The sequence below is a fragment of the Hemicordylus capensis genome, chromosome 2 (assembly GCF_027244095.1).
Source record: "Hemicordylus capensis ecotype Gifberg chromosome 2, rHemCap1.1.pri, whole genome shotgun sequence".
Lineage (NCBI taxonomy): Eukaryota > Metazoa > Chordata > Lepidosauria > Squamata > Cordylidae > Hemicordylus > Hemicordylus capensis.
In genome coordinates this window covers 245,196,766-245,222,428 of record NC_069658.1, presented here as the reverse complement: position 1 = coordinate 245,222,428, position 25,663 = coordinate 245,196,766, and the positions used below count along the sequence as shown (strand labels likewise).

Sequence of the window (25,663 nt, the reverse complement as noted above, 5' to 3'; positions counted from 1 at the left end):
AGTTTCAAATGAGAGTTGTAGACAGAGCCTTCCAAAAAGGTAATCAAATATGTTTAACAAGAAGCCTCTCAGTTTATGGCCTTTCCATGTACATTTAAGCTCCAAAATGCCAGAAAATGGTGGGTGGGAAAGGCCACACCCTTAACAGATACATTAATTTATATACTACCTGGCACCAAAGGATCAGGGTGGTTCACAAATACAATAAAAACAGCTATAAAAACAATTTAAAACATTCAAAAATTACTAAAGGCCAGGCTTTTTAAAAAAGCATGTTAAGGACTCTAAAAGAGGGTGAACTCTCCTCTAAATGTCTGTAGGGAGTACATTCCACAACTCTGGAGCAACTACAGAGAAGGTCTACTCCTGAGTAGCCATCAGATGAGCTGGCAGCATTTGGAGACTGACCTCTCTTGATGGCTTTAATGTGTAGTGGAGATCATGCAGAAGGTGGGGGCTCTCCCAGGTAAGTTGGTCCTAAACTGTTTATTATTAAATCTAACATAAATTTAGCATGGTCTCTCATGCTGTGGTTTAATTACAGCTTCTCCACTAAGTCTGGTGCTGGATGGCCATGAGTGGCAGAATGGTCAACCTGCATCCAAGGTTTGTCCGTACACTGGAACAGTCACATGGAGTCTAGGCCACTAAAGCTACCATTACAGTTATCCAACTGGCAACCAGTACCACATCCATACAGACCAATCATGTTCAAAGGGGCTTTCAGGTTACTGCTTAGTATAGCATAACTACTGGTAACACATTTTAAAGGATCTTGCTTTTTAACCAAGTGAGAGAACGGAGAAGATGCAGGCTAACACAGGTGTAGGTCATAGTGGGCAAGTGCCCCACTGATGTAGCCAGTGTCTCTTAAACGGTGAGCCCTTAGGAACCTGCCTTCTACGATTTGCTCAGTATTGTCTACCCTGATTGGCAGTTGCTTCTCCAAGGTTACGAGCAGGAGTCTCTCTCAGCCCTATCTAGAGATGCCAGGAGGGAAACTTGGAACCTTCTTCATGCAAGCATGTTCCCAGAGCAGCCTCATCCCAGTGCTCACACATGTCTCCCATTCCAATGCAAGCCAGGGTGGACCCTGCTTAGCCAAGGGGACAATTCATGCTTGCTACCACAAGACCAGTTCACCTCCCCATCTGCAACTGGAACCACATTTCATTCTTATTTCTATGTAAAATACTTTGAGTGCCTCTTGTCTTGGTAGAGAAACTATTTAAAACCATGATATAAAAAACCCAAAAAGTTCACAAAATTTTAATAAGCAATGTAAATACAGTCCAATACAGAAGCAGTGATAAAAAGAAACTATGTTAAATATCTGAAAAGTAGCAGCTGGTATCTTCATGTACATTTCAGTTGGAACAACAGAAGTCTTTGATACATTTCCCTTCCTTCTCGGCTGCTTTTCCATGCAGATTCAGGTTTCCTTTCCCCCTGAATGGTTTCCATGTTAATCCAGCCTGATTATCACAGAATACTTTGCTACAATCTGAGTAGTCAGGCCATTTTCTTGTCATGTGAATATTCTTTGATCTAAAAATATCAGCTGACATCCAGAATAAGGAATTGTGGGCACATCTTGAGTGCACGCACACTCCCAGGCAAGCAATGTTTCTGTGTCACTCTCTTTCCCTCGGAAGCTGCCTGTGTGTCCGGAACACATGTCCCTGTGAGTTACACAGCCCTCAGGGATATGTTTTCAGAAGCTGCAGAAAGCTTTCCCCAGGAAGGCAGGTGGCCAGAAAACGTCCCTCCTGTTTAACACGTGTGTTGGTGTAATATTCTGCATGTCAACCATTGGCTGCAGTGTATGAGTCTGTAGCAAAAAGCAAGCTTCATGTATCAGGCTGCTCTCTGTGTTTCCATAAAAGAATAAAATGATTAATACTCTTGAATCTCTCAAGATAAAACATGCAATTAAAATCTTCAATGGGCTGCAGAAGTCTATGCTGGAAGATCCACGCAGACAGCAACTAATGTAAAAAGGCCCAGCGCCATGCAAATGCTTTCCAGCGTACAGAAAAGCAGGATACTCAGAGCAGGCCTCGCTTAATTTCCTAACTGCCATGTGGTGCTCCGATAATAATCTTGCATTCTCCAAGATTTCTTGATGTAAATATAACATGTGCTGCAAAGGAACCTCTTTCCAAACACGCAGTTATGAGCTGCTTTCTCCATTGTGTGTTCTCTCATGTTCCTCCAAGCCCAACGGATCAGCAAAGCTCTCATTACAGTGTGAGCATTTATAAGTCCGTGTTGCCCAGTAAGCTCTCTGATCTTCAATCGGGATTGTTCCCTGGCAGGAGCTCTTTCCACCTCCTGAGCATTCATTCCCCATGTGGCAGATTTCTTTGTGTCTAGCAAAGCTTTTGCTGTTTCTGAAACGTTTCCCACACACCTCATGTTTATATGGTTTCTCCCCTGAATGAATTCTTTGGTGGTTAATAAGGCTTTTCTTGAGTCGGAACTTTTTCTCACAGTCCAGGCATCCAAACGGTCTTTCCCCTGTGTGAATACTTTGATGGACCATAAGGTTTTCCCTACGGCTGAATCTTTGGGCACACACTGGGCATTCATATGGTTTCTCAGCTGTGTGGGTCATTCTGTGTCTAACAAGGTTGGACTTGTCCATAAATGCTCGTCCACATTCCAAGCATTCATATGGTTTTCCCCCTGTGTGGATTCTTAGATGTCTAGTAAGGCTAGAGCGAGAAGTGAAGCTTTTCCCACACACTGGGCATATATACGATTTTGTGCCTAAGCAAATCCTCTGGGGTGAACTAACAGCCGGCTTCTCATGCTGGGCTCCTCCAGGTATTGCATGTGGTTCCCCTTCGTTTTCACTCTCCGGCACAGTACCTGCTGGGATAGAGAGCGAGAAACTCGATAAGAGCTCAAGGGAGAGCTGGTCTTGTGGTAGCAAGCATGAATTGTCCCCTTGGCTAAGCAGGGCCCACTCTGTTTTGCACTTGGATGGGAGAATACATGTGAACACTAAGATATTCCCCTTAGGGAATGGGGCCGCTCTGGGAAGGGCACCTGCATGCTTGCATGAAGAAGGTTCCCCTCCCTGGCAGCATCTCTAAGATAGGACTGAGGGAGACTCCTGCCTGACACCTTGGAGAAGCCACTGCCAGCCTGTTCAGACAATACTGAGCGAGATGGACCTATGATCTGACTCAGTAGAAGGCAGCTTTCTATTTTGCTAGAAATCTCAAATAAACCCATTCTATGCAATCGGCAATGAAATCAGGTTTCCTTTGGCCATGGGCCCGGATGATGTCTCTGTATAATCTGGCTTTCGTTGTACGCTAAACATTCAGACAGCTTCTGTGTTATGGGAGTATCCTATCATTTTAAATAATGGTTATCAGTCAGTGGCAAAAACTTCATCAATCGAGTTTCTCCCCATGTTTCCATAAAATACAGTATTGATACCAGTGAAATGTTCTAGATAAAATATGCAATTAAAATACTCCAATACACAGCAAATGCATTAGGTAAAAGACAAGGCAACTATGTAAACTGCCCTGATCAGTGCAAATGCCTTCCAAAGTTCAGACACTCAAAGCTGGCTCAGCCAATCACCCAATGGTTGCATTGAGACATTCAATGGGAAGTTCTTTCTGAGGGATTTCATCATTATAAAATGACATGCGCTAACACTTATCAAACTACAAGCAGTTAGGAGGCATCTTCTTTGTGCATTCTCTCATGTTTCTCCAGACCAAACTGATCATCAAAGGTCTGCTACAGAGTAAGCATCTGAAGTTCTTTCCCCCATATGGTTCTTTGAATTTCAGTAGGGCTTCTTCTCGGACGAGCTCTCCATCTTGGTTGCTCCGAATAAAACTTTTAAGCTTTAAAAAGGCATAGTCATTAGGTTTGTGGCTTCTTTGGTGTTTTCAAAACCTCCCAATATCCCTAAAACTTCATCCACATGCTGTACATGCATATGGTTACTCCCCTGTGTGGTTCTTTAATGCACAGTCAATGAGCAACCTATCACTCCACACTCTGGGCAAAGGTCTGTGTTCGGGCTTAAGTGACTCCCTTGGTGTGAACTGGCAGCTGTGTACTCATGCTGGGCTCCTCCTGATATCCCATGTGGCTCCATTTCATTTTCATATCCTGGGGGGAGATATTATTTATTTATATATATATATATATATATATATATATATATATATATATATATATACACACACACACACACACACACACACACACACACATATACATACACATACATATACATACACACACACACACACACACACACACACACACACACACACACACACACTGGAGAGAGTGAGAGAGAGAAAGATTGGATAGGCACCCAAGGGAGAAATAAATCATCCTCAAATCAGCCCCTCCTTCATGATGACAGGGAATGAAACTAACCTCCCTCAGTCCCTGGCCTCGCCATATAGGTCTTGGTGACAGAAACCCCGGAAAGCTACTGCCAACCAGTACTGGGAATGTAGTGCTAGTGGGCCCCAGGGCCCAATTCTTGCTCCAGTAAACTGGTGACACACAGTATCGGAGTAGGAAATGAACATAAGATTTCTCTGAGGCTATTTCCAAACCCCTCAGTGGCTTGTCCAGCCATGTTGACAATTAGGGAAAAAAATGACTGTAGTTCAGTGAAAGGGACCCTGCTTTGTGTACTGGAGGTCCCTTCCAGCAGGACTTGGAAATACCTCCCTCTGAAACTATGGAGAGGTCCTGCAAGTGGTCATCACACAAATATTTATATACTGTTTTTCAACAACACCAGGGTTCCCAAAGCAATGTATGTAGATATAAAACACGATCAATCTGATGAGAAAAGTTTCAATGTAAGAGAGGACACCAGTGAAAGAAATATCTTCATAGTTGATTCAGGGGCTACCCAAAATATTTTAAACTCCCATAAACTTGTTCATTGACTTAGACACAAAGTGCAAAACCTCGATAGTTACTGATAATGGTAGTATTTCTCGTGCAGAAGGGAAAGGAGCTGCTAACTATATTGCAGACAATGGAATGGAAAAATAGATAGGATTTTAATTGAAAATGCTCTATTTGTCCCTGATATGGAATGTAACCTGATCTCTGTAGGACATCGAGTCAAAGTGACTTTTGAGGGGAAAGTCTGTTATATTACCAGAGATGACAACATAATGATGACAGGCTATATGTGTAAAGAACGTGTCTTTCAATTGGATTGTGTAACTGAATGAGCAAATTTTTCAACTTCATGCAGTCATAAGAATTGCATCACTCTATGGCATGAAAGGCTTGGGCATAGACAAATGGGTATGATTAGAGACCTGAGAAGGAACAGACTAATTAATTAATGCCCTGGGTATTTAAGAGAATGTCTTCTTCACCATGAGCCCTACCGCCTGATAAAAGCATTTGGAGAAGTTTGTCTGAGGTTGCCACCAACTCATTTGGTGGCTACTCGGGGACAGGCCTTCTCATTTGCTGCCCCTGGACTCTGGAATGTGCTCCTTGTTGAAATAAGAGTTTCCCCATCTCTGGCAGCTTTTAAAAAGGCTCTGGAGACACATTTATTTACCCAGGCTTTTTATTAAATTTATTGTTTTAAATTATTCTAATGTTTAAATGATTTTAATTGTAAACTGCCCAGAGATGCAAGTTTTGGGTGGTATAAAATCTCTCTCTCTCTCTCTCTCTCTCCCCCCCCCGGCATTGAAATATGCAATGCAATAAAACCACCACAAGATGTCAGTGTTGCTTACTCAATAAAGGAGTGAGGCCCAGCTTTTCTGAAAGGAAACATTTAGAATTACAAGAAGAAATTCTGGAGTTAATTCATTCTGACATTTCTGGTGCGAAGGAGATAGTATGGGAGGCAATCGCTACATACTAACATTTATAGATGATTTTTCAAGATTTACTCATGTATATCTACTGAGGCAAAAGAGTGAAGTGTTTGGAAATTTTAAAGAGTATGTTGCAGTTGTCAGTAATAAATTTGGAAGAAGGCCTCAAAGACTATGGACTGTTAACCGAGATGAATACATGTCGAAAGGGATGGAAGCATTCCTGAAGCAAAATGAAATTTTGCAAGAAGTCACTGCTGCATACTCACCAGAACTGAATGGTGTGGCAGAGAGGAAACACCACTCTCTGCTAGAGATGATGAGGTGCATGTTGCATGGTGCTGGCTTAGCAAATAAATTTTGGGGAGAAGCTGTGATGACTACAAACTACATGCAAAACAAGTTGCCAACCAAGGCAGCAGACAAGACACCATTTGAATTATGGTATGGGCACAAACGTCAAAGTGTTTGGATCAAAGGCTATTATGCATATGTTCCAAAGGCCAAAATCAAAATGCAAACTGGGAGTGTTGGTTGGATATGTGCCTGGCAAAAGGGGATTAGGAATCTTTGATCCTATAATTTGTAATTTAGTGTATTTTGATGAAAGACTAGAGCCAGCTAGAAGTGACAAGCTGGAACTTGTGATGGAGATTCAGGTGAAAGAGGACCCATGCATATGGGACCCCACTGAGCCCAAGGAACATGTGTCAGAATAAGGAGGAGGTTCAGATGAGGATACAGACTCAGAGCGGGCTATACAGCCTGAGCCAGAGCTAAGGCACTCACAGAGGCCCAACAAAGGGATTCCACCCAAGAGGGTCTTGCTCATGACCAAAAGGAAGGGAGATACGGGAACCCACCACATGGCATGATGTAGAAAAGATGGCGACTGATGAAGCTGAAAAATGGAGAAAGGCAGCACTAGAAGAAATTAATACCCTGCACAAAAATCAGACTTGGAGACTTGTGGAACTACCTGTTGAAAGGAAGACTGTAGGATGCAAGTGGGTCTTCAGAGTCAAACAAGATGCAGAAAGAGATGTGCAGTGCTATAAAGCCAGACTGATAGCCAAAGGATACTCCCAAGTCTATGGTGAGGACTACAACAAGACCTTTGTGCCAGTTGTCAAGCACACTTCAATTAGGGCATTGCTCAGTGTGGCAGCACCCAGAAAGATGCACATTGACCTCTTGGATGTAAAGAGCGCTTTACTTCAAGGGGAAATCGAGTAAGATACATATATACAACAGCCACCAGGCTTTGAGGTACCTGGAAAGAAGGGGACTTGTGTGTAAACAACAAAAGAGCATCGATGGCTTGAAGCAAGCAGCCAGAGCATGGAATGAAAAGTTGAATCAACTACTACTTAAAGAAGGATTCACGCAAGGAAAGGCTGATCCTTGTCTATACTCAAGATTCAGAGACAATAAATTGACTTATGTTCTGACTTATGTAGATGACCTGATCTGTGCATATGAAGAAGAAGGAGACAGCCTTGAGATTGTGCAGCACTTGAACAAGGAAATAGAAGTGAAGGAGCTCGGAAGCATCTCCTATTATCTTGGCATCCAAATAGGAAGAGAAAGGGATGGGACATTCCTTCTCAACCAAAAGCAGAAGATAATGGATCTTCTACAATGCCTGGGACTGACGGATGCCAATGAGGCCATTACACCAATGGATACAAATTTCTGGAAACAAGATGGAGACAACGAGCCTTTGCCAGCCAACAATCTATACAAAAAGGCAATTGGAAAGTCCCTGTATATAGCCACAGTAACAAGGCCAGATATTGCTTCAGCAGTAGGAATCTTGAGCAGAAAGGTGAGTGCGCCAACCCACAATGACTGGATTGAAGTCAAGACTGGGAAGATATCTGAAGGGTACTACGGACTATGCACTAGAGATTCCAGCAAACAGCAATCACAGGCTTGTGTGGTACTTGGATGCAGACTGGGGCGAGGACTGAACAGAATGTAAGTCCACAAGTGGATACCTATTCTTGTATGGAGGTGAAGTCATAACTTGGTCTAGGCGCAAGCAGTCACTTGCTATGCTCTCATCCACAGAAGTAGAATATGCCAAGAAGTTATGTGGATACACCAACTACTATTGGACTTTGGGACTGAGGAACAAAAGCCCACAACCATGCTTGAGGATAACCAGAGTTGCATCCAGATCTACCAAAGAGATGGTGTCATACTAAGCACATTCCCATAAAGTATCACTATGTTTGGGACTTGCAAGAAAAGGGAGTGATCCAGTTGAAGTACTGCCCAACAGAAGAGATGGTGACAGATGGATTGACTAAACCACTGCCTAGAGACAGATTCCAGGTGCTACGGGAGAAGATGGGAATCGTGAGCCAGTGAGACAGGCGATGAGAAGCTGTGTTGGCGATGGAATTCCAGTGCATCGACCTTTTGCACCAAGTATCCAAATGATCACTAGGGGCATTGGGAATAGAGGTAGTTAGTGAGGGTCCCATTACCTGTCCCTGCTTTGCCTCTACTCTGCGACAGCTGCCTTGACTCCTCAGGTATTTCCTGCAGCGAGTCAGGAAACCCTCTACTTCCTTGCTCCTTGGCGAGCAGATGGCAGCATCTCTTTCTCTCTCTCCTCCTATTCAATATATAAATTGAAATTCGTAATTTGAGATCATTACTGTCCTTCAGGAGAGCCTGGCCTGTATGGCCTGGTCTTCCAGGGTTTAAAATGATTGACTACTGTTTTAAATTGTTGCCCTGATTTCCAGGGGTTTTAGCTGTTTAATTGGTTTTATTGTGTTTTAATAGTTTGAGTTTAATTGTCAACTTGTTTTAATTGTTTCTATCGTGCTGTAAACCACCCTGAACCATTTTGGAAGGGTGGAATACAAATAGAATCAAACAAACGAATGAATGAATGAATAAATAAAATGTAGCTCATAGTTAGGGTAGATCTTTCCTATCTCAAATGTACTTAACCTAATAAATTTTATTTACTTTATACTGCACTACAATCATCATGCTTGTTCTTGACTAACTGCAATAATAAGGTTCCACACTACTTTGTAACTGGAGTGGGCAGCTTCCTCTTGGTGATTTGCTAAACAATCACAATTTGCAACGTGCTGTGCAAAATCCATCCATGCCCCTGCTGCTCTCTCCAGAAACAGGTTCCCCTTCCCTTGAGGGATTTCCTTGATGTGTGGTAAAGGCTGTTCTCCAAGTGAAGGACTTCCCACACTCTAAGCATTTTTGTGGTTTCCCCTCTTTGCAGGGTTCCTCACCTTCGCGAAGGTCCCAAACCAGGCTTCCGTGATCTTCTTCTTCTGACAAGATTGCACATAATTCATTTGTTACGGCCAATTCTGATGGTGATAACGGAGATAGCCGCCCTTCATTCTCATTCTCTTGCATATCACCTTTGGGGAAAAGAGAGAAATCCTATAAGAGTCCAAAGGAGTGGAAGAAAGCCTCAGACCAGCCCCTCCAAAGTGATCCTACAAGTTTAGTCAGGTGGGGTCTCAGAGGCCACTGCATTCCAAGTACAGTCAGGTATGCTGTACTCTGGGGACCATTCATAGAGACCAGTATTTTCCCCAAACATTTTCATCCCAAGCCATAGGTACATGAAAAAAGCATATTGATAAACACTGCTCCCCAACACAAACTTTTTTCTTTTTTTTTTGCAGTGGCAATGGCACTATACAACACTTTGAAGTTGACCTTTCGCTTGCTTCCACCTCCTTAGTTTCAGGCAGTCCTTATTCTTATTCATAGCTACGCCTTGTATCCCTCCTGAAGCTGCCTTACCCTGAAATGCAGCAAGGAGGACACGTGCCACCTGGTGAAGAAGTGAGCAAGTCAACTTCACGACTGAAATGCCCAGTTTTGCAGCAGACTCAGAGTGAGTTAGTGCGGCACACAGCTAGAGTCCACCTGCTGGGGAATGCCAATATAGTCAAAAACCTCATCCTCGCCAAAGAACCAAATCCCACCTGGATAGCTGGACGCCTCCTGTGATTCGAACTCCTGTAGTGTAGCTGTTTAGTTCATTATGAGATTTTTCTTTTAAACCATGATGTATTGATCCAGATTTCCAGAAAGAGCCAGTGTGGTGTAGTGGTTAGAGTGCTGGACTAGGACTGGGGAGACCCGAGTTCAAATCCCCATTCAGCCTTAATACTAGTTGGGTGACTCGGGGCCAGTCACTTCTCTCTCAGCCTAACCTCCTTCACAGGGTTGTTGTGAGGAGAAACCTAAGTATGGAGTACACTGCTCTGGGCTCCTTGGAGGAAGAGCGGGATATAAAATGTAAGAAAATTAAAAAAAAACCAAATACAACTGGTTGAGAAACCAGTACTCAGTTCAATAAGGCTAGAGAGAGGTATGGACCAACTAGAGGAAGAAGGTGCTCCCTTCGCATTAAGCCAGAGATCAAAAGGAAGCTCTGTTGTTGGAGTTTCCTGCTGCTTTGGGAAGGAATTCTTTGGGCCCTAACCCCAGCATTCATACCTCCAAACCTGGACTTTGATTAGCACCTTTATGACTTCTTCCAACTTCCACTTCCACTCCTGCACTGGACAAGAATCTCTTTTCAAGGTACAGTTTCTGATCTCATCCAGGAATCAAAGCCCTGCAAATCAGGGTCAGCCCTTCCATGAGAAAGCAGGAGCCTCAACCAGAAGATGATTTTGGGCACCGCTGAGGCACCAATATACCCACCTAAACCCCATTTTTTAAAAAAGGCAAAGAAAGGGAGGGAGGTTCAAAAGTGCTCATTGAATTTGGTTCCCAAATTCAGGTACAGATGTTTCCAAAACAGCTTATTTTGGGGCTGCAAACAGCACCCTTCTATGTGATTTGGAGCTGTGGGCTCACAGCCTCCATTTTGAACACCTGAACTCATGGGATATTTATTTATTTAAAACATTTCTGTACTGCCCAAAACTTGTGTCTCTGGGCAATTTACAATTAAAATCATTTAAAAAATTAAACCAATTAACAGTGAAAATCATTTGAACTCTGCACATGCCCATATTTGGCAAACAATACTATCTGCTCACTTAGCACAAGCAAAACATGGGGCAATGCTGCCCAAGGTCATAACCACCAAGGATTGCTAGGAGACAGCCCCGCAAAACTTCTCATTGTCCGACAGACAAAGAGAAGGGACAGCTAGCAAGTAGACCCCAAGTCAAATGCACTCTAAAAAGGGAAATAGCAAACTCCTTTCTGGCAAGGGAATTAGCTTCACTAATGTTCTCTGCAGTAACTCAGATAAGTTTGGCACACCCCTCCCCACGTTCAATAGCACTAATAAACTAGCAAGGACCAAGGAGTGAACTTACTAAAAACGTAAGAGAAACACATTTCTGCACTGGGAAGAGATGTCCTGGTTCTCATATGAGAAGTTTCCAGGATTAGAGAAACATTTCCCTCAGTGCTTGAGCACAAGGGACATTTCTTTCAGCCCTATGAGAAGCGATGCCCAAAAGGTGAACTTGAATGGGTAAGGACTCTCTTCCCACCCACTTTTATGTGACTGTTCTGAAGAGCTGATTCTCCTGTGGATGAGGAGCTAGCTTTTAGTTCCAAAGGAGGCAATTCCCCAGAGGGATTCATGTGGTTTTCCTCCTGGGTGAATGCTCTTAGCTATATTGGCTGACATCTAGACTAAGTTACTGAATGAATACTACTACTCATGAGTAATTTAATAGCAAAACCACCCAATATATATTGAAGATGCTGAGGAGCTTGTAAGCTTCCACAGTGGAAGGAACTTCAGAACATTCCCCTCCTTACCCAAGAGGCTGACCCCAAGACCCCCTTCCCCCTAGACTCCACACCCCCTGGGGCCCCCAAATCCACTTTAGGCCACTTTAGTGGTCACCAAAATTGCCGGATCAAGCTACACCAGCCAGCCAAGCTTGACTATGACCTGTGCCGCGGGGACCAGGTGTGGCCTCTGATTTAGAGAGGTTGTGGGTAAGAAATATGTGGGATTAATGTGTTTCAATATTTCTGCTAATGCATAAATATACCAGTTTTACATCCTTAATTGTTGTGAGTTCAGTTGCCACTTATGCCGCAAGAACCCATGTGCTATAAATACTGCTTGTGCCACAGTCTGTGTGTGTAGGGAAATGATGCTTAGCTTGCAGCAGGGGTGTTTCCAAAGGCCTTTAGGTCCAGGCTCCAAAATTACCTTTGGGTACCTTTGGACTGACCTTCTGGTTGTCCTTTTCCTGCTTGCTTTCCGTGCCAGATGCCTCTGCTCAGTGTCAGACGGAGTCTCAGAGAATCTCACAGCTGCCTCCTCCAATCCAGCTGCAACAGCAAAGAGTGATGACTTTAGGGCAGCCGGGGAGCTCCAAGAGGAAGTGATAATGGTCTACTGTTTTACAATGAAAAATCCTCAGGGCTATTGGGAGAGATACCCATCCCCTACCCCATGCACATGTTGTTAGAAGCCCTGTGAAAGCACCATCAGAATGGAAGTTTGCCTTCTCTTTGTAACAGCAGGATGCACCTCAAACATAAATCCCCAAACCATTTTGGTTTCTATGCATCTGACCTAGGAAGAAGGGTGGTGATTTGCTAGGCCCCATCCACGGTGGTCTCATGAAGCTTTCCTCTTGAAACTCTTGGCTAGACAAAGTTGAGAAACCTAAAGGCCCATTCCCATGAAAGCAAGGTATAGAAGGTGGCGGGTCATCTCCTTGGGATTGCTGGGAATCCCTGAGGCTAGAAGTCTATACTCTTTGCCTACCTCTTCAATTGCTTACTCTATGCCTTGAAGGAAGACAACAGAAGAGAAGCACAGGTCAGATGGCTTTACACAATAGAGCTGTTAGCTTTTCATGACCCAGATAAATTGAGTAGGGAAGCTTTTGCTTCCCTTTCATGACAAGAACAGCTTCACCTGACCTGCTTAAGTACTTATCTCTGCCCACTAATCAAGGAGGCACCTGTTAAATTCATGGTTCACTTCTATTTAGTGGGGCTCATGCTGATGTTTCCTACTAACTGAACAAAGAGGCATCTTTGTGAAGTCTCTTTATTTAGTGGGGGAGAGCAACTGGTCCTGTCCATCTCCAACACAGCAACTCTCCAGCTGGGTTGCCAGAACCTAAGGGGTATACTCGTGGGTCAAATGGGCCGTAACCCAAAATTTGGCTTTAAAAAAGAGTCTCCAGTGGCTGTTGCTGGTGTCTATCTTATGTTTATTTTTTAGATTGTGAACCCTTTGGGGACAAGAAGCCATTTTATATATCTATATCTTTGGGAACTTTTGTTGAAGAATGATATATAAATATTCATTCATTCATTCATTCATTCAATTTCTATATTGCCCTTCCAAAAATGGCTCAGGGCAGTTTACACAGAGAAATAATAAATAAATAAGATGGATCCCTGTCCCCAAAGGGCTCACAATCTAAAAAGAAACATAAGATAGACACCAGCAACAGTCACTAGAGGTACTTTGCTGGGGGTGGATAGGGTCAGTTACTCTCCCCCTGCTAAATAAAGAGAATCATCACGTTAAACGGTGCCTCTTTGCCAAGTTAGCAGGGATATTATTCGTTGTATTCATTGTAATGCTATTCCTGTGAGGGTTTTTTTAAGGTAGTGAGAGCCATAAGAATCAGTTACACTGTTAACCCGGCAAAAAGCTACCTTTAATAGTGATTAAGAGGATTAAATAAAGTAAGTGAGAGCTCTCTAACAGCAGCCTCACAGCTTTCCATCCAAATTGTCTGCATCTCTGAAACACATTTAATGGGACTGTATATGTGAGAAAATGGAAACTCCAGAGTTGGAATTCCCCACCCCCACACCCCGGGAGGAATCAGAGTGTGTGGCAAGTGTTCCTGGTAGCGTGCTGGTGGTACACAGTAATGTTTGACAGACCTCTCCTCCATGAATTTATCCAGACCCGTCTTAAAGCCCTCCCAGTTGTTGGCTGTCACCACATCTTATGGTAGAGAATTCCACAAGTTGATTATGTGTTGTGTGAAAAGGTAATTCCTTTTGTTTGTCCTAAATTTCTTGACAATTAGTTTCATGGGATGACCCTGGTTATGTGTTATGTGAGAGGGAGAAAAATTTCTCTCTATCAACTTTCTCCACACTGTGCATGATTTTATAGATGCAAACCATTAGGTGGTGTACAGCTCATTTAATACTCATTTAATACTTGCCAGTAGGTAGTAATCATAGACTAGTGGATTATATAGATGCAGATTGGGCAGAAGACAGAACAGATCATAAATCCATAAGTGGATATCTATTCTTTTATGGAGATGGAGCTATTAGATGGTACAATTGACAGCAATTCATTATTGCTCCTTTGTCTGTGGAAGTGGAGCATGTCTCAGCCACTCAGGTTTGCCAGGAGGTGGCATGGGTATACAAATTGTTGCAAGACTTTGGAGCTGATGAACTGAAACAAACTGAATTGTTGGAGGACAATCAAAGTTGTGTTTTGCTTTCACAAATGGATAAGACAAAATCCAGAAAAAAGCATATTGAAACAAATTACTATTATGTATGAGATGTTCAGGAAAAGGTGAAGTTAAAATACTGTCCAACAGAGAAGATGTTAGTGGATGTGCTAAGAAAACCATTGCCAAGAGATCATTTTCTAGCATTGCAAAATATGATGGGAGTTGTTGATCAGTGCTCAAGTGATGAGAAGGAATGTTTGAAGTGAGAATTCTACAGCATTGACTCTTAGCACCACAGTGACTCCTTTTGACCACTAGAGGCATGAGGAGCTACGTTAACAGGTCAAGGCTGTTAGATGCCAAATCCCAGCAAGCTGCAGGATGCTCATTTTGCCAGACTGTGGGCAAGACATCAGCACATCAGTAGGGATGTGTGTTGAGTGCAAACGTGCCATTTTGGCATTGGTCCATCACCCTTGGGCAAGAAAGGGTATTTAAACCCCTTCCTCAAACCACTTGCACCACAGCCCTTGCAAGGGCCTGGCAGTCATGCAGTCTTGCCCAAGCAGAACTACTGGCATCGGGGGATGCAGAGGGGTGCTAGTTTTCTGTTACACCGGGGAAGGGATCATGATGTCTTCCTAGGAGGAAATATGTATATGAGGGCAGGCAAAGGATCCTTGGGTGTGGTCCACCATGATGAAGGATGCTCTTAAGAACATAAGAACAGCCCTGCTGGATCAGGCCCAAGGCCCATCTAGTCCAGCATCCTGTTTCACACAGTGGCCCGCCAGATGCCACTGGAAGCCTACAGCAGGAATTGAGGGCATGCCCTCTCTCCTGCTGTTACTTGTAGACCTGGGCCAAGCAGTCCAGGCTTGCCTGCAGAGGATTCGTTCTCTCACGAGAGGGCCAGAACCCTGGGGAGAACCAGAGGCTCCATCAGTTCCTGGTCTCCATGGGACTGTGCTCTCATGAGATAGCCCATCCAACTATAGGGCGCCCTGCTGATGTCCCCCCCCCCCCCCGCCCAGTATCTCTGTTTAACTCATACTCCACACCTTGTCTTCTCCATTCACCCTTTATAGACTCCCGAGGGTTCTGGGCCACTCTGTGTGTCCAGGACCTCCCGGGTGGGCAGAGCTGGGTGGCATCAGGGATATCTCCTAATACACGTCCAAAATTCTCGGGTTGGGAGATTGCTGCATATGTAGATCAGCTGCCACAGGAGCTGCTGTTATCAGTAATCTCTGCCAAGCTGTGTGAGTGTGGTGGGCAAAGAAAAACATTCATATGTGCTATGGGGTAGGGGCGTAGCAAGGTCGTAGTGGGCCCAGAGACAAGATTTTAAAATGGCCCCCCCCCAATGAAGCTCAGTTCATGAAGTAAAGAAATCTTAAATGAGGCTGAATAGCGGTAACAAAAAGCATAGTTATATATATACACACACACCTATGTGCCACAATAGGACATCATCCTAATTTTTTTTTAAAGGTTTTGTAAATTGTGGACGATGCAAGTCATTTAATAGTATTAGAGAAAGACGTGCTGTTCTGGTAGCTCCAGGTCTTAACATTCACATCAATTTCAGAGGATGAATACAACTGGAGGAAGCCCAGGCGGGTGCGTGGCTGGGTTAGTCAGTCATGTGACTTGCCTCTGTGGGGGGGACCCAAGGCAGTGGGCCCCCAGACAACTGTCTCCCCTTGCCCTATTCTAGTTATGCCCCTGCTATGGGGCGATCAGAGTGCCAGAGGGAACACTTTGACTCCAGCTGTCTGCCAGTCACTGTGACTGGGAAAGGTGTTGCTGCTGGGGTACCCTTGCCCAGGACTTGTGGGTATACTCTTTTAGTGGTGTGTTTTAATTGTAAACCGCCCTGAGCCTTTTTGGAAGGGCAGTATACAAATCAAATAAATAAATAATAAATCAAGTGGCTGGGTGGCAACAGCCCTCTGGCCCGCATGTGTGTCTCCATGGCCTTTCACTCTCATGAGAGAGTGGTCCATTCTGGAGCATTATCCATCCTTATCACACGGGAAGAATCTCTCCTGTGACTGGATTGAATTATGCTACAGATGCACAGTTCTTTTCATAAGACTGCAGGAGGCAGGGCTATAGGGGCCACGGCAGCAGCAGAATCTGGGCCACCACTGGCCTCCCTCCACACCTGTGTATAATCAGTTTTGGTGGAACAACTGAGCTGCCTGGTTCCTGGTGTCACTGGACTCCATGTGCTTGTGCAAATACTTCTGCAGCCTTGCTTTGTGGACACCTCTTCCACTGTGCCCATCTTGTCATCCCATCTCATTTTTGTCCAGATTGAGAAAGGGCGGGGGACGATGACAGAAGATGCAGTGGAAAGTGCCCCCCCATGTGAGTACCTCCCTTTACATGCATTGTAACTGGGGATGCAGCAATGCAGCCTCCTTGTTGCCAGGCAACAGCAGGAGGAATGCAGAAACTCTGGGGCACAGGGCAACTGATCTGAGAGGTGACCAGAGAGGCAGGCATAGACCAGATACTCTGTGTTTGGGCTTGTGTGAGCCACCCTCTCTATGGTTTTGGGAGCAGGCACAGCACAAAACCCAGGAGCTTTCCCAGACAGCAGGCTTTACTGAGAGTTCAAATTTGCCCTAAAAAACCACTACAAAAAGTGGATTTTAAAATCCTGGCTATAAACTGGGTTACACTCTAACAGACAATGAAAAACCTGAATTGTGTGTGAAGTGATTCCTGACAGCTTGCCGGGACATGGGGGTAAATTTGGCCAATAAGTGAATTCACACCCTCCTTTCTGGAGGAGATGCAAACTAAAAGCTGGGTGTGAAAAACTCCCAGGTTACAGCAGTGGCAGAATTCCTGTGACATGATGCCATCTTCAAATCTGAGGTTTGGGCAGCAAAACTTTCTACAAACAAAAGCTTCAGATTATGGTTTGGGGTCGCAAACCTTGGGTCACTTTTTGGAAGATCTTTTGAGATCAGGGTTTCAGCCTACAGGAAGTTTCTGGACTGGCGTTTCCAGCAGACCTACCACAGCTGAATTTGAATCTGTGCAAAGTGAGGGGGAAGGAGAATTGAGCAAATACCCAGCTAGGTGAGGACTGGGAGGAAGAAGCCATTTGCTGTATAAGATTGAAGCTATCCATTCCACCTTTTGCAGGTTTGGCCTAGTAAGAGCTCAAAGTGAAAGAGTCTTTATCCTCAGAAAGGGACCTTCAGATCTGTGTCCTGCTTGCTGTTCCTTCCTTCTTGCTCCAGCTAAGTGGCTTCATGTGCTCAGGGGCGTAACGAGGGTGGGGCAGGCAGGGCATGTGCCTTGGGTGCCATTGCAGGGGGTGCAAAGTGCCTACCATGCCCCGCCCCCACCCCACCTGTGGTCCAGAGAGGTGCCCCACCCCCTGTGAGCACTTGCTGTTTATTTCAGGCAGCGTTTGCTGCCTGAAAGCATCTATTCCCCTTTCTCTCCCTCCAGAGAGTGTAAAAGATTTTCCACACCATCTATTCAGTGGTTGGCATACATAGAGCAGAAAGAAAAGACAGATATTCAGCATGCTTTGAAGGGCGGGGAATTTAAAGTTGCAATCCCCAGAAACCTTAAGTCATGTTGAAGATGAAGCCAAAGAGTATTATCTCAATGGCTATTCTGTCATAGATGGTAAGAAGAGAGCCTTTGAGTTTAATGGCTGCTTTTGGCATGGCTGTCCCCAGTGTTATGATTCACAGACCCAACACCCCCTGCTGGCCAAAACATATGAATTTCTTCACAATGGTACAGAAAGAAAAGCAGCTGTACTAAAGAAGATGGGTTTTGAAGTCAGATCTATATGGGAGCATGAGTGGGGAAAAATCTTAAGAACCTCTGAAGAAGTGCAGAGTTTCCTGGCAGAGCAGCAGTTTCCAGAGCCTGTGCAGGCCAGGGATGCATTATTTGGGGGTAGGACCAGCTGTGTTAGCTTATATTACAAAGCAAAGAGAGATGAACAGATCCATTATAGGGATTTTACCAGCCTGTACCTGATGTATAGTAAATTAGAAATGCATAGAATTGCACAGCCTGAATTAGTTTGAAATAATGGTTCTCTGCAAGAGATGTTTCTTTGCTTGTCAGTGCAAAGCACTGTCAAAACTATGTTTCTCTAGTAGTTTTCCATCCCCCATAGGTTACTGCGACCGTCTATGGAATGTACTGAAGCTGATATGTAGAAGGGGTTGATATGACTAGGAAGATGTTGGCAGTCTGCCTGCATACGTGTTTAGAGTTTGTTTTCTGGCCTTGGTTAGGCACCTTGGCATCAATATGCTGTTTCCTTGTGAGGATGACTTTTGCATTTGTCTTGTATAAGGGTATGGATGTTTGAATATTTTTTTGTCTTGCTTTGAGCTAAAGCCAAAGTAACACCTCTGTTCTTAAGGCAGATTAAAAGCTTTGATCTTTAAGTCCTCTCATCTGGGCTGGTTATTGGACTCCATCTGCCCAGAAAAGAATCTCCCCTACTGGGTCAAGTCTACCATAATACATCAAGTGGTGCCGTGTCTCGAATTTGGGGTAAAATTAAGGACCCCACTGGGCGGTGTGTCCCCTCCGGGGCTCTCGCTGGGTGAAGAGGCAAGCCAGCTGCCGGGAAGTTTCCCGGGTCCTTTTTCACAGGTGCAGCAGCCCCCAAGTGGCCACCACAAGTGAAGGAGTCCAGAGAGGCAGATCAACAGGTGTAGTCCGGCCGGCAGGACGGGTTTGAGTCCCTTAGCAGTGAAACGTTTCCTTGGTGAGTAGCCATTGCTGATTGTCGATTAGGTTGGGGTTAAAGTCCCTGTGAGTGAAAGAAGGTGGGTCTATAGCTTGGTGACCCTGATGTATAAGAGGCGTCGGCACAGACGCCTGAGCGCTTGTGATAGTGTGTGTGAGACTTGGGGTTTGAGTCCTCAAGGCCAAAGGGACAATGGGGAAAAGCCAAAGAAAGGCTTCTGGGGGTTGTACTCCACTGGAATGTGTTTTGAAACACTGGCAAGTGTTAACGGGGGGTGATTCCCTTAGGAAGAAGAATCTTCCCCTTAGGAAGAAGAAGATGGTTAATTATTGTCAGAATTGTTGGCCATATTATGAATTAGAAGGCCAAATGAAATGGCAAGCTCAAGGTTCCCTTGATTATCAAACCATATTGCAACTGTTGCTCTTTTGTACTTGTGTGGGGAAATATGAGGAGCATCAATATGCTCAGGTTTTTATGGACTTATGGTCCAGTGATGAACTATTAAAGTCCTGTGGACTGTATAAGGCTGCTAGGATTGCAGTTGGAAGGTCTCGGTCCCAACCACATCCTTATGTACATCCATGCCCTGAAGAGCCTATATCCACTATACCTAGTGCTTCACGTCCCCCGAGAGAGAGAGTGCCTCAACCTGTTCGACAGTCCCGGCTCCGTGTCGACCCCAGTTTGATCCTTAACACCCAGTTGCGTTCAGAGGATGGGGGAGGGGATAGGTTGCAGTTGCCAACAGGGGGAGCAGGCATCGGAGCTGTGGGGTTGCCACTATCAGCAGGAGCAGCTAGTCCCGAACATGTGGACATTCCCGAGGCAAGTTTAGAGGAGGAATAAATAGTCCTCTTTCAGGAGAGGGAACAGATTAATGAGGAAGACTCAAGCCCAACCATTTTAGCCCCCCTCCGTGAAGCTTTGTTGAAGAACGGAGAAAAGACTTTGGTCTATGTCCCCTTTACCTCGGCTGATCTCTTAAATTGGAGACAGAATACTCCCTCACTGAGAGAGAGGATCCTAGTAAGATGTATGGCCTGTGGGAGTCTGTTTTTGAAACTCATAGACCTACTTGGTCTGATATTCGCCAGATGGGCCGTAGTTTGCTCACAACAGAGGAGCGTCATCTGTTGGAGGAGAAGGGCTGGAAGCTGGCTAAGAAAGCCACCAAGGGGAATGAAGATGAGGCACGGGCGATTTGGCCCCAGGCTAATCCTGATTGGGATACTAGGGTACAAGGTGCACGTACTCTTCTGTCAAAGCATCAGGAGATAGTGTTAGAGGCTTTGAAGACATGTGTGCCAAGGGCCATCAATATGGCAAGGGTACACCAGATCATGCAAGGACCCACGGAAAACCCTGGAGAATTTTTTGATAGATTGGAGAAGGGGTTCAGACAATATACCAATTTGGATTTGGAGACTCCAGAAGGGGAATATGTTTTGAAGATGGCTTTTGTGAGTCAGAGTGCCCCAGATGTTAGATGAAAATTGCAGAAGTTAGAAGGTGGATTACAGGTGCCAGTGGGGCAATTGATGAACACGGCATATACTACCCATACACAGAGAGAGGAGACGGCAGACGCAAGGCAGAAGGCGAAGGTTATGTATGTGAATGAGCGTAGAGGACAGAGGAAGAGGATTTAATAGGGGACAAGGCAACAGGAGAATTCTTAACTCTCAACCAGGACAAGGACAGTGCTTTAAGTGTGGGGGAACTGGACACTGGGAGAGAGAATGCCCAAATCAGTTTGAACAAGGACCTACCCCTAGAAGACAGGGAGGAAGAGGAAACTGGAAAGGGGGACCATCAGGAACCCTATCTCCCTTAGCACAGCCTTGGCAGCCACAAAGGGACCAAACTCAGCAAAATCAGCAGCAAAATTCTTGGCCACAAGCCCCAGAGCCCTGTATGTATCAAGGAACTTATGCACAAGATCAAGGTTTTCTGCAATCGGACAGACGGGGCTGCATCTATACAGCAGGAAATAGATTTAGACCCACAAGAACCCCTTGTCTCAATGGTAGTGGGTTATGGACAGCATTCTCTTTTGGTGGACAGTGGAGCCACTCATTCAGTTTTGAAAACACCCCAGGGAGCCCCATTGTCAGGAGAAACACTTGCCAAGGCTGTGCTAAGGTAGGCGGAAAACTCATGTTCCCTCTATGCATGACCTGTGCAACTACTAAACAGTTGGAAGAATGTGCACACACTAATGAGCAGCAGTCCCTTACTGGAACATGGTGTACAGTCGAACTGATGGAGGCTATGGCCAGGGGGTATACCGTTGTGAAAATCTATGAGGTGTGGCATTTTGAAAATAAATCTGACAAACTCTTCACAGGTTATATTAATACCTTTCTCTTAAACATGCCTCATCAGGAATCAGTGGTTCTGAGGTTCCATTCATTTTTTTTAATGCAGATTGCATAATATAAGTTTTTTTTTTTTAAATGTAAACTGCCCTGAGACATTTTTGGAAGGGCAGTATATAAATCAAATAAAATTTAAATAAATCAAAGGTAGCTTTATGCCTGGTTACTAGTGTAATTGGTTCTTATGGCTCTTGCTAGCTGAAAAACAAACTTAACAGGAGACATCAGCAAGAGACACTGTGCTAGACTGAATAAGGACAGTTACTTTCTCCCTGCTAAACAGAAGTGAACCACTAATTTTAACAGGTGCCTCCTTGATCAATGGGCAGAGAGAAGTACTTAAGCAGGTCAGGTGAAGCTTTTCTTCTCATGAAGATAAAAGGCAGGAAAAGCTTCCCTGCTCAGTTTCTCTGGACCTTGAAAAAGTAAGAGCTCTGGTGTGTAAATCTTCCTGTCCTGTGCTTCTTCTCTTCTATTGTCTTTTTTCAAGGCACAGAGTAAGCAGTTGAAGAGGTAGGTGAAGAGTATAGGCTTTTAGCCCCAGGGATTCCCAGCAATCTCAATGAGACCTCATGAAGTCTGCTCTATCTTATTTTGATGGGAACAGGTCTTTGGGTTTCTCAGCTTCATTTAGTTAAGTATTTCAAGAGGAAAACTTTATGAGGTCACCTTAGATTAGATGTGGCCTACCAAATCACTACCCTTCTTCCTAGGCCAGAAGCAGAAAAAACCACAATGGTTTGGGGATTTATGTTTGTTTGTGCAACCTGCTATCACGAATCCTCCAAAACATTATGAGGGAAATCTCAACTCTCATGGGGCTTCTAACAACATGTGTGTGGCGGAGGGGAGGGGTATCTCTCCAAAGAGGCTTGAGGATTTTTCATTGCAAGGTTTATGTTGCATTGCAACTCTTCACTTTCTCCTAGAACTCTCGTTCTGCCCTAATATCTCTCTGCTGTTACAGCTGGATTTGGATGTGAGAGTCTCCTAGACTCCATGACAAAGGCAGCTGTGCACAGAAAGCAAGCAGCAAGAGGACAACAAGGAGGTCAGTCCTGGACCTAATGCTATGGGAAACCTGCCCCACCCACCCCAACGTCTGCCCATAGACTGTGACACCTGCAGTATTTCTAATACGTGGGTTCTTGAGAGCAGAAATGGCAACTACACTCACAAGAATGTTAAAATGATATACTTGTGCAAATATGCATTAACAGAAACATTTCCATCTGCAACTTAACATATCCCCATCCCACATATCTCCCCTCCCCCCCCCCCACCCTTCAGTATCTTAAGCAGAGGTCATGCTCGGCTGCCAGGTACAGCATGGGTGGGCAGTGTGGTGACCATACATCCCGGGACAAAATAAAGAGGATTTGGGGAGAGCCCAGAGGGTGTGTGAGCACCTGGACATCTGCTCAGAAGTCTCGGGGGAAGAGCACCTCTGGGTCAACCACTTGGGAAAGTCAGGGAATGTTCTGACGTTCCACTGAGGAAGCTTACAGGCTCCTCAGCATCTTCAAAATAAATGGGGTGGTTTTTTATATTACATTACTCCTGAGTAGTAGTATTCAGTAACTTCGTCTGGATGTCAGCCAACATGGCTAAGAGCATTCACTCAGGAGGAAAACCACACCAATCCCTCTGGGGAATTGCTTCCTTTAACCTTAATGCTCCTCACCCATAGGAGAAGCAGCTCTTCAGAACAGTCCTATAAATGTGGGAGGAGAGTCCTTACCCGTTCAAGTTTACCTTTTGGGCAGCAGTCCTTGTGGAGATGAAAGAAATGTTCCTTGTGCTCAAGCACTGAGGGAAATGTTTCTCTAATCCTGGAACCTTCTAGACTTGGGAGGATGTGAGGGGGAAGGTACACCTCATAGAGGTGTACATGAATCTCCTATGAGCCTTGTTTCAGCAGGGGTAAACCTGCAGGAGTAGCTGCTCAGGATCTCTCTGTGCTATTGGGACTGTTTCGCAGTGCTTGACTAAGGTTTTGGGCCATTGTGAGGAGTTGGCTTGACTCCAGGGGAACAGTCTGCCACAGTATTGATTTGAGCAATGTTTGGTCTTGATATAATGAGAATTATTTAGGGATAAATTGGGGTACAGGAAAATAAGAATAGGTTAGGCAGGCAATACAATCTTATCTAGCAGTATTACTAAGAATCTCACTTGGAGGAGTTTTAGCTTGAGGTATGAATTGTCAAGGAATCAGTTTAAGGCTCACTGGAGAAAGGACCAAACTGCAGGTTTAAAGTGGGAAGGGAAGTAGCTAATGAGGCTTAAAGGGACGGGCAGCTTGTAAATGGATGCACAAGTAAACCAAACTGGATTCTGTTGCTGTATGAGTTCTTTCAATGAATCCCTAATATGAAGAATTTCGCACATGCACATGCACACCAGAGAATCCACTCTGATAGACTGTTAAGAGGCCAGAAACTGAAAAATTCCCAGAAAAACCCCCATAAACCTCACCGACTTCAGGCTGACTGGAGGGAGTTGTGGCACAACCTGCTGTGCCCCCAAACCTGCTGTGCCCCCAAATGGGGCTGCTTCAAATGCCCATTATCCTCTATGGAAGAAATGCAAAAATTGGGAAAATCTCCAAAAAAAATCATTAACTACCACAGGAGTGTCTGATTGCTTTGGGGTTTGGGTGGTATTTGACACCTCTGGGTGCCTGCCACCCACCCAGGTTTGGTGGTCCTAGGTTCTTCTAATAGGGAATAATGGGTTGGTTTGAGTCCCCATTATACCCTATGTAGAACCTTCTAGAACTGGTTCAAATTGGGTTCAAATTTGAACCGAACCGGGTGGGGTTTTTCCCCCAAGCAAAACCAAAACTGTACCTACCCACCCTGGTTTGATGCTGGTTCAAATTCAAACCAAACAGGCCAAGCCAGTCTTGTATATGTCCTTACACACAAGTGGATTTCCTTGCAGGGACAAAACAGGACAGGAAAGAGAGGGGGCAAGTGGTGCAGAGTTACAACTCGCAAGTTTGAGAACCAGTATGGTGTCAGTGTATTTCCATGCAACGCCTTCGTCTGGTTCCAATACAGATTCTGAGACAGGTTCTTCTCTTCTGACCATGTGCTTGGATCAGAAGTACAAATGCATGCCCTGGGGGAATGCACAACTCACATCCCCTTGCTGAAGGGCTGAAAGGCATGTGGAACAATGAAATTAATGGTTACATGAATTGGTCAGTGGTGGGTGTGATCCTGAGCTTATCTGAGAAGCGAGACATCGCTTCCAGGTACAGACATGTGTTCCTCTTGAACTTTAAGGACTTAGTCCTTGCCAGCTAGTGCTATAGATGATGGGGTTGGAATGTGACAAACTTATCTGAGCTACTGCGGAGAAGATTAGCGAAGCTAATTTCCCTTTTTAGAGTGCATTTGACTTGAGGTTTACTTGCTAGCTTTCCCTTCTCTTTGTCTGTTGGACAATGAGAGATTTTTGGGGGCTGACCCCCTGCAGTCCTTGGTGGTTATGACCTTGGGCAGCATTGCCCCATGTTTTGCTTGTGCTGAGTGACCAGATGGCATTGTTTGCCAAATATAGGCATGTGCAGAGTTCATGATCCTGTTAGCTCCGGTGTCCAAAATGGAGGCTGTGATCCCACAGCTCCAAATCACATAGAAGGGTGCTGTTTGAAGCCCCAAAACAAGCTGTTTTGGCAACATCTGTGCCTGAATCTGGGAACCAAATACAATGGCCACTTTTAAACCTTCCTCCCTTTCTTTGATTTTTTTTTTTAAATTGAGGTGCAGGTGGGTATATTGGTGTCTCACTGGTGCCCCCATCTGAAGGTTGAGGCTCCTGTTTTGCTTCATGGAAGGGCTGACCCTGGATTGCAGGGTTTTGATTCTTGGATGATATCAGGAATTGTATCTTGAAAAGTGGTTTTTGTCTAGTGCAGAAGGGAAAGTTTAAATGGAAGGAGACACAAAGGTGCTCAGTCCAGTTCTGGATGTATGAATGCTGATGTTATAGCACAAAAAATTCCTTTCCAAAGCGGCAGGAAGCTCCAACAATAGATCGCGCCTTTGATCTCTGACTGAATGGAAAGGGAGCACCTTCTTCCTCTAGTTGGCCCGTACCTGTCTCTAGCCTTACTAAACTGAGTACTGGTTTCTCATCCAGGTTGGTAGAATCTTTTTGGAAATCTGGATCAATACATAATCAGTACAAAATCTCATAATGAACTAAACAGCTACACTACAGGAGAACAAA

General features: G+C 44.7%; 2 protein-coding genes across 22 annotated transcripts in view; one reads left to right on the top strand and one right to left on the bottom strand.

Moving 5' to 3' along the window:
* LOC128342695 (zinc finger protein 286A-like) overlaps positions 1 to 25,663 on the top strand; it is an 80,131-nt gene that overhangs the window by 48,434 nt on the left and 6,034 nt on the right. Inside the window, exons 1-2 of one of the 8 annotated variants that reach the window (XR_008315108.1) lie at positions 21,806 to 21,846; positions 22,389 to 22,462. The exons of 4 other annotated variants lie outside the window; for them this stretch is intronic. The gene's annotated coding sequence lies outside the window, so the exon portion shown is untranslated. Of the gene's footprint in view, positions 1 to 11,733; positions 11,800 to 21,805; positions 21,935 to 22,388; positions 22,463 to 25,663 lie in introns of those variants that run through there. 3 more of the 8 variants (XM_053290432.1, XM_053290430.1, XM_053290428.1) reach the window with 3 other exon arrangements.
* On the bottom strand, positions 1,245 to 12,744 carry LOC128342689 (gastrula zinc finger protein XlCGF71.1-like). Of its 14 annotated transcripts, none has more exons than XM_053290397.1 (6): positions 12,629 to 12,736; positions 12,049 to 12,170; positions 9,654 to 9,782; positions 9,128 to 9,262; positions 8,348 to 8,478; positions 1,245 to 2,877 (listed from the first exon to the last, which is right to left on the bottom strand). In XM_053290397.1, the coding sequence occupies exons 4-6, from the start codon at positions 9,184 to 9,186 to the stop codon at positions 2,174 to 2,176; spliced, it is 894 nt and encodes a 297-aa protein (XP_053146372.1). In that variant the 5' UTR covers positions 9,187 to 9,262; positions 9,654 to 9,782; positions 12,049 to 12,170; positions 12,629 to 12,736; the 3' UTR covers positions 1,245 to 2,173. The 14 variants fall into 14 exon arrangements, with proteins under 14 accessions (XP_053146372.1, XP_053146373.1, XP_053146370.1 ...); XM_053290398.1 differs by having other exon boundaries at positions 9,654 to 9,779; positions 12,071 to 12,170; XM_053290395.1 differs by having other exon boundaries at positions 12,071 to 12,170; positions 12,613 to 12,719.

Coding starts and splice junctions, on each gene's coding strand:
- LOC128342689 (XM_053290393.1), bottom strand. CDS start 9,186: ATGTGCAATCTTGTCAGAAGAAGAAGATCACGGAAGCCTGGTTTGGGA. Junction 8,479..9,127: donor GGTTTGGGACCTTCGCGAAG/GTGAGGAACCCT, acceptor TATATTGAATAG/GAGGAGAGAGAGAAAGAGAT. Junction 2,878..8,347: donor TAGAGGCAAAGCAGGGACAG/GTAATGGGACCC, acceptor TCTCTATCCCAG/CAGGTACTGTGCCGGAGAGT.